The sequence below is a fragment of the Malus sylvestris genome, chromosome 17 (genome assembly GCF_916048215.2).
Source record: "Malus sylvestris chromosome 17, drMalSylv7.2, whole genome shotgun sequence".
NCBI lineage: Eukaryota > Viridiplantae > Streptophyta > Magnoliopsida > Rosales > Rosaceae > Malus > Malus sylvestris.
The window spans coordinates 9,505,823-9,521,772 of record NC_062276.1 but is presented as its reverse complement, the minus strand read 5'-3'; the positions used below and the strand labels follow the sequence as shown (position 1 = coordinate 9,521,772).

General features: G+C 38.1%; 1 protein-coding gene and 1 pseudogene across 1 annotated transcript; both read left to right on the top strand.

Annotated features, from left to right (window-relative positions):
* The first annotated feature begins 4,971 nt into the window (after positions 1–4,971).
* Positions 4,972–9,298, top strand: LOC126609956 (threonine--tRNA ligase, chloroplastic/mitochondrial 2-like; annotated as a pseudogene).
* Positions 9,299–11,938: 2,640 nt separating this feature from the next.
* Positions 11,939–13,669, top strand: LOC126609948 (exopolygalacturonase clone GBGA483-like). The gene is made up of 3 exons (XM_050277880.1): positions 11,939–12,128; positions 12,264–12,575; positions 12,680–13,669. Exons 1-3 carry the CDS (start codon positions 11,997–11,999, stop codon positions 13,436–13,438), a joined length of 1,203 nt encoding a protein of 400 aa, XP_050133837.1. The 5' UTR covers positions 11,939–11,996; the 3' UTR covers positions 13,439–13,669.
* Positions 13,670–15,950: the final 2,281 nt, after the last annotated feature.

The following is a 15,950-nucleotide window of genomic DNA, read 5'->3' as shown; positions in this document are numbered from 1 at the left end:
ACAACCCTCTCAGGCTCATCCAGCCTGATTGAAGGATATAGAAATGCCCGTATAATGTTGTGTAATGGTACTGTCTTAACCATTAAAGATGTCATCTATTCTCCACGTTCCGGAAAAATGTTGCTGAGTTTTATAGACATTGGAAATAATCAATATCATGTTGAAACCACTGAAGAGAATGGTTCTAAATTTATTTGTATCACTTCTTATGAGTATGGCCAGAAGCATATTCATGATAAGCTGGAGCGTCACCCAAATGAATTGTACAACCATTCGCGATATAGAGACCCACCATGTGGCCGGCCCTAAACCCGGGTTCCAGGGCACTTTACTGCTTTAGCATAATGGTATGAGACATCTCAGACATGACATGATGCGCCGTATCCTCAAATCATCACATAAGCATCATTTACCTCCCTAAGTTGGATTCTCGCCATGCAAAGCTTGTTCTTTAGAGAAGTTGAATACTTAACCCTCAATTACAAAGATTATTCACAACCTTCCTAAGTTTCTTCAGATGATTCAAGGGGATATTTGTGGACCTATCCAACCAACATGCGGACCATTTAGATACTTTATGGTGTTGGTTGATGCATCAACACGTTGGTCACATGTCTGCTTATTGTCCACACGCAACACTGCATTTGCGAAACTCCTAGTACAAATTATTAAGCTTAGGGTTCACCACCTTGATTATTCGATCAATTCAATTCGACTAGATAATGATGGAGAGTTTACGTCACAAACTTTGGACGATTATTGCATGTCAGTTGGGATCGAAGTTGAACATCATGTACCCCATATTCATACCCAAAAAAGCATGGCAGAAGCTTTCATAAAGCACATTCAATTGATAACTCAAACTTTGATTATGTGAACCAAACTGCTAGTATTTGCCTAGGGCTATGCAATATTGCATGCAGTTATGTTGGTCTGCCTAATGCCCACCGTTACCCAACCTCATTCACCGTTACAGTTGGTTATTGGATACAAGCCCGATGTCTTGCATTTATCTGTGTTTGGGTACTCAGTCGATGTGCCAATAGCGTCACTACTACGTACCAAAATGGGTCTTCAGAAAAGAATGAGAATCTATGTCGGTTATGATTTGCCTTCAATTATTTGCTTCTTATAGCCCTTGACAGGAGATCTTTTTACCCCATGTTTAACGGATTGTCACTTTGATGTGACATCTTCATGTCGTTAGGGGAAGATAAGAACTCTGACATTCATGTAGAATGCTGCAAATTGTCGTGGTATGCTCCCACTATGTCTCATTTAGATATCCGAATTACCCAATGTGAAACTGAAGTGCGACGTATACTAGATTTTCAGAGCATTGCTCAAAGCATGCTTGATGCTTTTACTGATATAGCAAAAGTGATGAGATCACATATACCCGCTGCAAATGCACCTGCAAGGATTGATGTACCTAAAGTACGTTATAATATCGCCTGGGAAGGCCGAACCATCCTTGAGGGTGGTTGGTCGCACCTTCCACGCGGCTCGGTACATTGGTGGCTAGCCAATCATCTGTTCCTACCCTGAAGCGTGGCAAACTTCCTGGTTCAAAGGATTCACAACCTCGGAAGAGGAAAATGACACAAATTAGTGACCCTATTCTGAATTCGACCATCATTTACTCATTTGTTCCAATACATGAGGTTATTCTAAATTATGATGATGACTTAGATGAGACAACCCGACCTCTTGAGAATCGCGAGATTTCGGTCCACTACGTAGTATTGGATGAAGTTTAGAATCAGAATGAGATGATCGTCGACGATGCATTTGCGTACATAGTAGCTACTAACATCGATATTGAACCACGTTTCGTTGATGAATGCTGACGTATAACTGATTGGTCAAATTGGAAATAAGCAATTCAGGTTGAACTCGATTCGCTTGCGAAACGTAAGGTGTTTGAGCCTGTAGCTCCTACTCCACCATATGTGAAGCTCGTGGACTATAAGTGGATTTTCGTAAAAAAACGTAATGAGAAGAATGAAATAGTGCGACACAAATCACGCCTCGTAGCGCAAAGCTTCTCTCAACGCACCAGGATTGATTACGAGGAGACATATTCCCCTGTAATGGACGTCATAACGTTCCGCTACCTTATCAGTTTGGTAGTTTCCGAAAAACTGAATATGCAGTTTATGGATGTGGTAACCACGTATCTCTATGGGAATCTAGATACAAAAGTCTACATGAAATTTCCAGAAGGACTTCCATTGACTGGTTCAAATAGTTCTAGACCACGAAAAATTCTCTCTATTAGATTGATGATATCACTCTACGGATTCAAACAATCTAGGCGGATGTGGTATAACGGTTTGAGTGAATATTTGACAAGTCAGGGTTATGTGAACAACGAACTATGCCCATGCGTGTTCATAAAGAAGTCACATTCTGGATTTTTTATCGTTGTAGTTTATGTCGACGACATGAACCTCATCGGAACTCCCGCAGAGCTTGAGGAAATTACCATTCACTTGAAATCGGAATTTAAGATGAAAGATCTTGGGAAAAACTCGATATTGTCTCGGCCTAGAGATCAAGCATTATTCGGATGGAATCCTAGTACATCAATCGAACTACACCCAAAAGGTGTTGCAACACTTTTAATGAGGATAAAGCGAAGCCTTCGAGTACTCCTATGGTCGTTCGGACTCTAGATGCTAAACGAGATCATTTCTATCCCAATGAGGATGAGGAAGAGATTTTGGAGCCTGAAGTTCCATACCTAACTGCAATTGGTGCTTTATTGTACTTGGTTCAATGCACTAGACCAGACATCTCATTCGCTGTTAATCTTTTGGCTAGATACAGCAATGCGCCTACATGCAGACACTGGAATGATGTTAAAGAGATTTTCCGCTACCTCAAGGGTACGATGGATTTGGGTTTGTTTTACACCCACGAATTCTCGAGAGGAGACGCCGTCCCCTTTGGTCATCGAGTTGATTTCCGCCTTCTTGGTTACGCAGATAGTTATCTGTCTGACCCACATGAGGCATGTTTTCAAACGGGTTATGTCTTTATCGTTGGAGACACCACTTTATCTTGGAGGTCTACCAAGCAAACACCAATGGCGACTTCTTCGAACCATGATAAGATCCTCGCCATGCATGAAATATCGCATGAGTGCTTTTGGTTAAAAGCAGTCATAGAACATATTCAAAGTACTAGTGGTCTTACTACCGTTGTTGGCCTTCCTATGATGATCTTTGAAGACAATGCAACATGTATCGAGCAGTTAAAGAAGGGATACATCAAAGGAGACAACACCAAGCACATAACGCCAAAGTTCTTTTATTCTCACTAACAACAATAACATCAGAACATTGAAGTCAAGCAAATCCATTCCCAAGACAACCTGGCCGATCTCTTTACCAAGTCATTGTCCAAGTCTACTTTTCAGAAGCTTGTCTAAGGAATCGGTATGCATAAATTATATGAGTTGAATTGTTTGTAGTTCTCTTATTTGGAAGTTATGTTTAATTCAGGGGGAGTATTCTGAAGCATACTCACTTGATCTTTATGTACTCTTTTTCCTACGATTATGAACATTTTTCTCACTGGATTTTTACTACCTAACGAGGTTTTGATGAGGCACCCATCCTGGGATGATCATACTCTGTTGAGTTTACTACCTTCGTCTTGTTTGACGTTTGTTTTAAACATTATGCATACTTCTCACTTTTCTCCTTAGTCTATAGGTTTTCACCTGCCTTAGGTTTTACCATAGCGAGATTTTGTGAGTTTTACTGCCTATGCATACTTTCTTTATATTAGAGACTCGCATTCGCCCGTTGTGTCGACGACTTCATCAATTGTTCTACCTTATCTGCTGAAGATCTGATGCAATATTTTGTTTGAGTATTTCCACACTCAAGGAGGAATGTTGTAGTCATATTTAGAATAGGAATGTAATTGTGTAAATCCAAGTGTATTTAGGGATATCTTGGAATATTCTCCTTAGTAGATATTATTCTATTAGATTTGTAATCCTATTAGGGTAAAGATTTAACTTATCCTACTACGATAAATATAAGCATAATGAAGTGATACAACATACACCTCACAATTAAATCTCTATTTTCTTTCTCTTGCCGCTGGCCTCTCTCCCTTTCTAGTCCTAAATACAGTTAAGTCAAATAGGCCTACAACAAGAATGAATTTAGGATAATTTTTTTTTTTGGTAAAGTAACTTAAAAAAAAAAAGATTATGTAGACTATCATAATTTAATTTTATGAATATTTTAACCTAAAAATATTTAGATTCCGATAAATATTGAAAATCACTGAACCGACATCATGAAACTCGTGAAACACTATAAAAGAATACGAAACACATAAAATATTTCTTTAAATTACTTTAGCTGTTAGATTTAAATTTGGACCGTTATATATATTTTTACCTTAGATCAAATTAGATCTTAAATGTTGGATTCAATGAATTTATAAATATAAAACTAAAAAAAAAAAATACACATATATGGTAGGCCAACCCCACTAACCTAAGGGAAAATCCTAAACTAAATTTGCCCTAGAAATGAGTTTTGAGTTTTAACTTATATTTTTCCCAAGAGTTAAAGTAAGTTGGGGTAAATTTAAAACTTAAAATTTGAGTTTTACTTCAAGAATTGGAGTAAGTCTTAGAGATGTAAAATTTCATTTAGATGGAGAATTCTAATCTCATATATTTTTCTTAAAAAATTGAAACATAATTTTTTTTTTTGAACAAGTGATATTATCTACCCTAAGGAGAGGGTGAACTTAGTTTTACAATGAGCTAGTAATAATGTAGTTCAAACTCGCATTTGATGAGAATCAAACTTATGACATCTCATTTACAAGTGAAGAGTAATACCACTATATCGTAGTGATATTTTGGATTAGAAATCATTACTTTTTATATAAAAGGCAACATTTGGCTCCAAATTTTTTCTTTTGGGTCCTAAGATTCTTAAGGCGCCCGAGGGACAAAAACCGAAAGCCAAACCTCCACCACAAACGAAGTCACAAACGCCACTCTCACTCACCCTCCACCGTTGCACACGAACCCATCATAGTTCTGAAATCCAAACACAACCCAGATGTTAATTCTTCAGAGAATGGCAATGGCCACTTCTTCTTCTTCCTTCCTCTCAATCCCTCTCCTAAAGACCTTTTCTTTCCTTTCCCCAGTTAAACACTGCGCTTCGCCACTGAGCTCCGAGTTCAGGGCTCTGTCCCTCTACGGCGGCAGAAATGGAGTCTCCACCTCCTCGGCGATGGCCACGGCTGCTCGGGTCTCGACCCAAGACGACAAATTGAAGGATGCCCAGATGGAGGTAACTGATAAGCCTGAGAAAGTCGTGCTTCTAACCAACGAGTCCTCCGAGAGCCTCCTCAGGATTCGACACACGGTATTTATTGAAATTTCATTTCTTTTGATTGGATTTGTGATGTGTTATGTTAAATTGAAGTAGGAGGTGCTTTCGTGGCGAAAATTTTGAATTTTTAGGTTCTTTGGAGCTCTGTTTTTGAAAGTTCGATGCTTTTGTTCAACTATTTTCAATTCTATGTTATTGATTGTCACCTGATTCTGTTGTGAAGAATGAGGAAGTGAGGTAGAAGAAAATGAGAACATAGCTTTTCGGTAATTTGAAATTTGGTCGAATAGGACTTGGAAAAATGGGTGTACAGCAGTCATAAGCTGGAAAAATTTTCAATCCTGTTTTTGGGAATGTGAGAAGATACATGGGTTTCTGTATTTGATAAAGTGTTGAGGTCGAGCTATGTTCATTTTTTTTCTGAATTTCCTTGTAGTTTGGTATTAATGGCGCCTTTTCCGCTGTTATGATGATGAACTATTTATATGTGTTTGACTGCCGTGTGCACACGTGATGGCCATGGCTGTTCAAAAGCTCTTCCCAGATGCAAAAGTGACAATTGGTCCGTGGATAGAAAATGGGTTCTATTATGATTTTGATATGGAGCCTTTGACAGACAAAGAGTTGAAAAGAATCAAGAAGGAGATGGTAAGTGGAATTTCTGTATAAGTTATCGTGTTTGTATCAAAGTTTTGGAACCATGAAACTATTGAAAACTATTCATGAGCATTTCTTTTGTGATTTGTAGGATCGCATCATTGGTAGAAACTTACCACTCATAAGAGAAGAAGTTTCAAGAGATGAACCTCACAAAAGAATAACTGCTCTCAACGAACCTTACAAATTGGAAATTTTGGAAAGTATTAAAGAAGATCCCATTACCATATATCATATTGGTAAGGGTTTCACCATTTTCAGGCTCAATATAGTATGGAAGGTGATGATTTAATGTGGAGGAACTGTGTGTAAATGATTTTGCTAATCAATAAAACTCAGCTATTTATTTTATATTTTTATTAGCTACACAAGTGAAATGTACAGTGTTTGTGTCGAGTCTAAGATGGAAATTTAAAGAAAGAAAAAAAGAAAGGGCGGGGATGTGCTCAGGGAAAACAATGTTGTTGGTGCTCTATAAAAATGAGTTATTGATATGCAGATTGAAAAGGAGACTAATTTGAAGGTGGGAGGAGCCTTTTGGTCAAGCTAACCAAATTATACATATGTTTATACATATGCATGCTTGTTCTGGGATTTGATTGTGTTTTGAACTAGCATCCTGTCATATTAAACTGTCTTTATATCATAATTCCTCATAGTATGCCAAATTCTTCATAGGTGATGAATGGTGGGACCTATGTGCGGGGCCCCATGTTGAAAAAACTGGAAATATTAACAGAAAAGCTGTCGAACTTGAGTCTATTGCTGGTGCCTACTGGAGAGGAGATGAAAAGAAACCACTGCTGCAGAGGATCTATGGCACTGCATGGGAGAGTGAAGATCAATTGAAGGCATATCTTCATTTCAAAGTGGAAGCTAAACGTCGAGATCACAGGCGCCTTGGTCAAGTTCTTGACCTGTTTTCTATACAGGTACTCAGAATTGCCTTGAATCTCGTTCTGCTGTTTTCGCAGATATATAAGTTAGCAATCCCATTATTTGTAATTATGAGGATTCTTGCATTGAACATTTTCATTGTTGAATTTTCACATAATGATGCTGGTGGGGGTTTAGTGTTCTGGCATCCAAAGGGTGCTATTGTGAGGCATGTAATGGAAGATTTGTGGAAAAAGATCCACATAGACCGTGGTTACGATCTGCTGTATACTCCACATGTTGCAAAGGCGAACCTTTGGCAGATAAGTGGTCATCTGGATTACTACAAGGAGAATATGTATGATCAAATGAATGTTGAGGATGAACTATATCAGCTTCGACCAATGAACTGCCCCTATCATATCTTGGTTTACAAAAGGAAGCCTCACTCATATCATGAATTTCCTATTCGAGTTGCTGAGTTGGGAACCGTATATAGATACGAATTATCTGGAAGCTTGCATGGTCTTTTTCGTGTAAGGTTTTACTCAGGTATGGTGTTAGTATTTGTAAACTGTGAGTCTATAATCCTAGGTGTATGAAGTGTTTTTTTTGCTTAACCTCGGGACCTTTTGCAGGATGATGCCCACATATTTTGTCTAGAAGATCAGATCAAAGATGAAATCAGGGGTGTCCTAGATCTTACCGAAGAACTTTTGTTGCAATTTGGCTTCAACAAATATGAGGTCAATCTCTGTACGAGGCCAGAGAAAGCTGTTGGAGATGATGATATATGGGCGAAAGCAACATCTTCCCTTAGAGATGCTTTGGATGATAAAGGTTGGAGCTATCAAATTGATGAAGGTGCTGGTGCCTTTTATGGTCCAAAGATTGATCTTAAGATTGAGGATGCCCTTGGAAGGAAGTGGCAGTGCTCAACTATATAGGTTAATCCTGAACTCATGGCGGGATAATTCTAATGTGTGCTTTGTTTTTTAATTGGTAGTCTCTCTGTCTATCTCTGTATCACTTTGTAAAATGTTCATTGGAGATTTAAGCATCTTTTTTGAATTGAGCGAATTCCATGGATTTGTTTGATGGACTAAAGCCACTTATTATTATTTTTTTACATTGTTTGATCTTTTGTATTTCCCAAATTGTACAGGTTGATTTTAACCTACCACAGCGTTTTGACATAACATATGTTGACTCAAACTCTGAAAAGAAGCGGCCTATCATGATTCATAGAGCTGTTCTTGGGTCATTGGAGCGGTTTTTTGGGGTCCTTATAGAGCATTATGCCGGGGATTTTCCATTATGGCTTTCACCAGTACAAGCTCATGTTGTACCAGTTACTGACTCCCAGGTTTGTAAAGCAGTTGCATGTTTAATGTTTTAATTAACTCAAGAACCCTCAACACACCTGCATTGGGCCTTGGTTGCCCCATGAAATTTGCATGGCTCAACTTACATTGGATTACTTCACCTTTTCAATTTTCATTGATAAAATGGGTCCAGTTTTTCATCCATCCCATGAGCGATTTTCCATACCATTAGTTGTATACTTGTAATTCATCTGATATGACATCTTTTTACCCTCCAACACTTTAGAAGTGATGGATCCATTCAAAAGATGACAGAATTTGTGCATTGTGTGATGTGCAAGCGAACCTGCAAAGGAGACATTCAAATTTCTGTAGACAAGCAAATCAACCTTCGATAAATGTCTTTTTTGTTTAGTTACTATTGAGTATGAGATGATTATCTTTGCACTAAAGCAAAAATTTGATTTTTGTACAGCTTGATTACTGCAAAGAGGTAACCAACAAACTGAAAGCAAATGGTATTCGTGGTGAACTTTGCCAGGGTGAACGCCTGCCGAAACTGATTAGAAATTCAGAGATACAGAAAATTCCATTGATGGCTGTTGTTGGTGCCAAGGAAGTTGAAACTGGGACTGTTACAGTAAGATCCAGGTTTGGTGGCGATCTTGGCACCATGCCAATTGACGATTTTGTCAGTACAATCAAGTCAACCATTGAAAGCAAAGCGTCAATTTGATGTGCTTGCAGTTGGCTTTAGCCGAAGGGTGGTCTTCCTGTTGATTTGGAAAGATGTCTAGTCACTGGGAAACACAAAAAATGAAACAGATTCGATAGCATAAAAGCAATTTTGTTGCATTTGTACTTTACCATAGCAGCATTGTACCAATTTATTGTTTAGTCAGTGCCAAGATTGGTCCATCATAGTAGAGGTTGAATCTGAGAGAGTTTGAAGTCGGTATCGATGCAAAATTCGTTACAGGCTGCATTTGCCACTTGTATTTGTATATATTCATATAGACGGAAGGCACTAATGTCAGCCAGAAGTTCATTGACAGTTTACCTGCCTTGCATTTGAAATTGTATGGCTTTGATTAACCAGCAGAAGATCGACTCTAATTAATTGCTAACCAAACAGCAACTAATTACAGCTATTAGCAACCCAAAGCTGCCATTACAAACCAACCACTAAGATCTAGACACTTGTCTCATTTCCAAAAAGCCACTTGGCTACCCTATCTATCATAGACAGGGTGAGGGGGGCACACCACTGTAGCCAACTTGGCGAAGTCTAGTTTTACAACTCTCTCTCCAACCTCATCATTGGTGATGTGTGTTTCCAACATTATTTTCAGATGTCCAAACCCTATAGCACCAAGATGACTGCTCAAAACATCGATTTTTTTCGAGTAAGCTATACTACCACATTTTTCATATCATATTTGTACCATCTCTTTAATAGAAGTAGGCCCACCAGCACATATGAGTCACATCTCTATTAGACTAACTCCAACCCTGGGCTAAAAGCCAAAATTTTAGCCCAAAATTCCCCCCAAACACCCCCCAACCCAAGCTAAAATATTGGGCTAAAAGGGGAATGCTAAAGTTGGGCCAAATTCCCCCCCAGCTGCGTGGACTCGCCCAGTTTTGGGCCACTCTCGGCCCGTGGACTCGCGCACGCGCCCCACGCCCCCAACTTGCAACCGGAGCCCGACAGGAAGGGGGCCCAGCTTCAGGCCATGTCGGCCACTCATTCGAGCCCAACGACTCTTTTCAAAATCAGACGGGCAGCATTTAAGGACCGTTGGTTGATCCAACGGTCCAGATTCAAACTTTATTTTTAAAAAATATGTTATTTTAAAATACATTGAATCCAACGGTTGAGATTGAATATACTCAAATCTAACAGTAAAAAAAAAGATCTAACGGCCCAAATTTAAATCCAACGGCTAAAATAATTAAATAAATTTATTTAACACAAAATTTACCCAAAAACTCTATAAATACCTATGTATTTGTTCAAACATCCACACAAAATTCAATTTTCTCCTACAATTCTTCCAATTTATCTTTCTATCATTTCTTTCCATTTCCAAATTGTTCAACATGGCAAGAGAGCATGTTAGAGGTCGTAATTGGACCTTTGAGGAAGATGTTTCTTTATGCTTGGCATGGGTTTCTGTTAGTGAAGATGGTGCAGTTGGCACAAATCAAAATAAAAAGGTTTTGTGGGATAAAATCATTGCAAAGTTTCCAGAAAACTGCAACGGTAGCGGGCGAGACTGTGGTGGTGTTTATGATCGGTGGAAGACTATCAACAAAGCATGCACTTTATGAGGTGATAGACTTTGTCGGCCTACGACATCTATCTTCCTTGTAAAGTAGTGGTCATGATTGACAACTGCGTTCAAGATGCCTTCAAAAAGCTCTCTCCTCATCCGAAACCGCCTCCGAAAATCATGAGCAGGAAATCTCGGCTGCTCAATGAAATAATCTTTCATCATTTGGTCATGACACTCTTCTCTATCACGCTGCACAAATGAACGTCCCGTGACAGAACCACGATGGCTAGATTCGCCATGGTGCTCATATTGCATAAACGAGTTTACAAGTTCAGCTTCGGCGTTGATCAGTTCTAAATCCTCAATGTCAAGCCTTGCTTGGTATTGTGCCATCTCCATTGCCCTGCTACGCCTGCTTCTATCACCCATTGATGAGATATTGAGAATTTTTAGGAAACAAAAACTCTTTGAAAGTTGAAAGATTGGTGAATATAGAGGATGATTGAAGGTTGAAAGATTGTGTGACCAACTAATATTGGACTTGTGTTTATATAGAGGATGATTGATGAACAGTTGGTGAAAGTTGAAAAATTTGTGTTGAACGGTTGGTGAAAGTTGAAAGTTTGGTGTTGAAAGTTGAAAGTTTGGTGTTGAACGGTTGGTGAAAGTTGAAAGTTGAAAGTTTGGAGTTGAATGGTTGGTGAAAGATGAACGGTTGGTGAAAGTTTAAAGGTTGGTGAAAGTAGCTTGCTTTGTGAAAAATTTAATGATTTTTCAATATTTATCGGAATTTAAATTTTTTTAGATTAAAATGTTCATAAAATTAATTTACAATAATCTACATATTAATTTTTTTTTAAAGAAATTGATTTAAGAAAAAAATTAGCCTAAGTTCATTCTTTAATAATTCTGGGCTAAAATTTTAGGCCAGAAGGGTTGGAGCAGAAAAGATGTTTCTGGGCTAAAAGCCAAATTTTCCGGGCTAAAAAATTTGGCTTTTAGCCCAAGGATTGGAGATGGTCTTAGGAAGATGTACACATATGGTATGAAAAATATGGTAAGAGTGTCATTTTTGAATTTTGCATCTTAATATAAAACTTCCTAATTAATGTGCATTGGTTAATAAGGTTTATCTTAGATTAGAGGCCATAAGCTCTTCCACACACGTAAATTGTCATAAAAAGTAAGACATGCATTTTTTGACATGTGAATGGTTTAGAGGTTTAAAAGCCTGTTAGCAGGTAAATTAAGGAACCATGACACCTAAAATTGAGTTAAAATAATCATCACAAAAACATGAGGACGTCAGAGATTAGTCCAAATAAAAATTAGGTCAGGATTTTGTGGTTTTCAGCTCCCTTTACTACACTATAAAAATTGAACCCTTTGAGATTAACTAATCAAATCAATCTTAATTAATTTCAGTACTAATCAAGTTTATCAGATTCTAAAAATTTGTAACACAGAAGAAGTCTGACATGGGTTCGAAGTTTGTTCTTAGAGCTACATTCTTTTTGTTCTTGGTAGCACTCTTCATAAAAGCCAAGGCTGCAGATATTGATATCAAGAAGTTTGGAGCCAAGGCTGATGGAAAGACAGATGACAGCCAGGTACAATTTTCTGCGCATTTTGGTTCCGTTTGCATTTCTTGTCACATATCTAGCACATTTATTATATATGTTATCAGACTATGAATATGAACCGGACTTTTTAGCACATTAGTGATGTTTTGATTATGATTTTAGGCTATTAATAGTGCTTGGAAAGAAGCCTGTACATCTGCTACGCCAAGCACGGTTGTGATAGCAAAGGGAAACTACATGGTTGGTCCAGTGAAGTTTCAAGGACCCTGCAAAGCACCGGTTAGCCTTCGGGTTGAAGGAACCCTACAGGCTCCGGCAGAACCCGAAAAGCTCAAGTCACAAGATGGGTGGGTTATTTTCCAAAACATTGATGCGTTATCAGTCTCAGGAGGTGGCACTTTTGATGGCCAAGGTTCAATTGCTTGGTCCAAAAATGATTGTGCCAAAACTGGCAAATGCAACTCGCTTCCTATTGTAAGTTTTTAAATTTTATCTCCACATTTTCTCAATGAGTAATGCTATTTAGACACCCAAAATTAACACAATTGCTAACAGACTTTCTTTTTCCTTGAACACAGAGTTTAAGATTAACTGGGCTGACCAATGCACACATTCAAGACATAACATCTACGAACAGCAAGTTGTTCCACATGAATATCTTGAACTGCAAAAACGTGACTCTTCAACATGTGACCATCAACGCCCCTGGCGAAAGCCTAAATACCGACGGAATCCACATTGGTAGGTCAACGAACATCAACATCACCGGCGCAGAAATTCAAACCGGTGATGATTGTGTCTCCATTGGTGATGGAAGCCAGCAAATTAACATAGAGAAGGTGACGTGCGGGCCAGGCCACGGCATTAGCATTGGTAGCCTAGGCAGGTACCACGATGAGCAACCTGTAAGAGGGGTCACAGTGAGAAATTGCACCATAAAAAACACTTCCAATGGTGTTAGGGTTAAGACATGGCCTGCTTCACCTAATGGTGTGGCCTCGGATTTGCATTTCGAGGACATAATTATGGAAAACGTGACTACTTCCCCGGTCCTTATAGACCAAGAATACTGCCCGAATGGCCAATGCCAAGCGAAAATGCCGTCGCGGGTTAAAATCAGCAATGTGAGCTTCAAGAACATTAGGGGCACCTCTGCTGATCCTGTTGCTGTCAAGCTTGCTTGCAGCAAAGGCATTCCATGTCAGAATGTGGAAATTAGTGACATTAATTTGACATGCAATGGGAAAAATGGCACCTGTACATCGGTATGTTCTAATGTGAACCCTACTGTGACTGGCAAAGTTATTCCACCTGCTTGTTCTGCAAAGACTTCTTAATTTTGGATCAGTTAAGGAGAGATAATTGCATCTCAAAGAGATGTTAGGGGAAAAAGATAGTAGTAGGAATGAGATGAAATAATCAATAGGCGCCCCTTCATTTGCTTAATGGGTGGTGAACTACATATGCAGCGGTGCAGATATCGTCTTTATGTGTGTGTATATTGGTTTCATGTGTTTAGATATTATTGTATATTTTAATTACTATTTATGACGTTCGAGTTGTTGGAACATTATGCTTCTTTGAATATCATGCTATATAGTGTCGCATTTTGTTTCTAATAAATGTCTTTTTATTTAGTTTAATAACCAAATAAACACTACAACAAAAATGAGCTTTGGGTACAAAACAAATGGCACAATTGAGATTGTTGTGTAAGTTTGACCACCAAAAAGCTTAAATAGAGGGCACCATCTATTGTGCCCAATGTTAAAAAAAGTAGACACAAAACAATAATGGGCACGGAAACCGTGCCGAGTGGGGTACCTTTTTTTTTACTGAAAATGGGCACAATAAACATGTTGTCTCTATAAAATTAAGGACACAAATGAGAAGTTTGTGTGTGGAAAAGTGCACATTCAATAAAGGGCACCATATATTGTGCCCAATGTAAAAGAAGATGGACACAAACACATTATTGGGCTCATGAACAGACATAAAAGACTTTTTGTGCTATAAATAGGATTTATAAGCACAATTGCATGTGTCCATATTTATAATAATGAAGCTTTTATTAATTAAATATATTATGTATGACAAAATGACTTTTGTGCCTTTACAAGGGCTACCAATAACATGTATGTTTCTCAAGGGTTAACATTGTTACAAACCTCTCTTCTATCTCCAAACTTTCCTCTGCAATTTTTTCTAGAATTAATGAGGCCCAAAATATTTTCTCTAATCAATTGTTCAATGACAAGCCCAGAAACCCAAAGTCAAATGTTGGTTCAATTGAAAAGCACCATGAATCACTCACCCCAAGTTTCAAAAGTGATTTTAACTGAGGACACCATGAATCTTCCACTCCAAATTTCAGAAAGTGATTTTAAGTGAGGACAGTCTGCCAATAGCTACACACACAAGTGTCACAAATCATGGGCCGCACAACTCTAACCTCACGGTAACATACGTAGTTTTGTATTTTATGATTAAATATATTTAAATAAAAGTTATTTTTTGGCCCAAACGTTTAGTATTAAATTTTATGCACTAATATTTGGTATATATTTAAATCAAATGTACATTTTGAATTATTTGCACTATATACTTTTTAGATTTCAAACGGCACGTATAAAAATAAGGGTAAATCGCCAATATGGTCCCTGAGATTTGCATAACTCATCACTTTGGTCCATGAGATTCCAAATCGATAAAAGTGGTCCTTGAGATTGTCCACCATCCATCATTTTGGTCTTTCCGTTAAAAACTCCGTTAAGTGTTCCGGAGCTCTTGGCTGGAAGTTTGGGCAATTTTCAAAGCTTCGTAACTCAATCGTTTCTTAACTAAATTCGACCCATAATATATCAAAATGAAGATAGGAAAGTGTAGAATACGATTATACCTATTTCGAAGCCCAATGGTTACCAGAGATTGCCAGAAAATAGCCTCAAAGTTGACTGGTCCGAGTGAAAACTTAAAAACTCGCTGGAAACTGAGTAAACTTTAAACGTTCATAACTTCTTCAATACTCAACGAAATCAAGTGATTCAAAAATGAAAATCATACTTCTAGACGAGACGAAGAGAATGATACCTTTTTTATGGCTAACTCACTGTGGTTTGGCCGGAAAACGGTTCGAAAGTGGCTAATTCGAGACCAAGATAGCCACTTTCGAGCTGTTTTACGGCCAAACCACGGTGAGTTAGCTGTCAAAAAGGTACCATTCTCTTTTTCTCTTCGAGAAGTATGATTTTTGTTTTTGAATCACTTGATTTCGTTGAGTATTGAAGAAGTTATGAACGTTTAAAGTTTGCCCAGTTTCAGGCGAGTTTTCAAGTTTTCTCTCGGACCAGTCAACTTTGAGCCTATTTTCCTGTAATCTCTGGCAATCATTGGGCTTCGAAATAGGTATAATCTTATTATACACTTCCTATCTTCATTTTGATATATTATGGGTCGAATTTGGTTAAGAAATGATTGAGTTATGAAGCTTTGAAAATGACCAAAATGATGGATGGTGGAGAATCTCAGGGACCACTTTTATCGATTTGGAATCTCAGGGATCAAAGTGATGAGTTATGCAAATCTCAGGGACTATTTTGGCGATTTACCCTAAAAATAATTGTGCCTTTTGTGCAAAATAACAATAAAAAAATATGAAAAACTTGAAGATGAAAAAAGGTTATTAGTCTTCTTTCTCTTCCCTTCCTCTTCCTTCCCTTTCACTCTCATTCCCGTATCTTTCCTCTCATTCTTGTATTTCAGGCAACAGTGTCGCCTTCCATTTCCCATCATCTTTCCGATCCTTAAGTTAGTTTCTACAAATTCATAGCCAAATTTCTTCAATTTCAG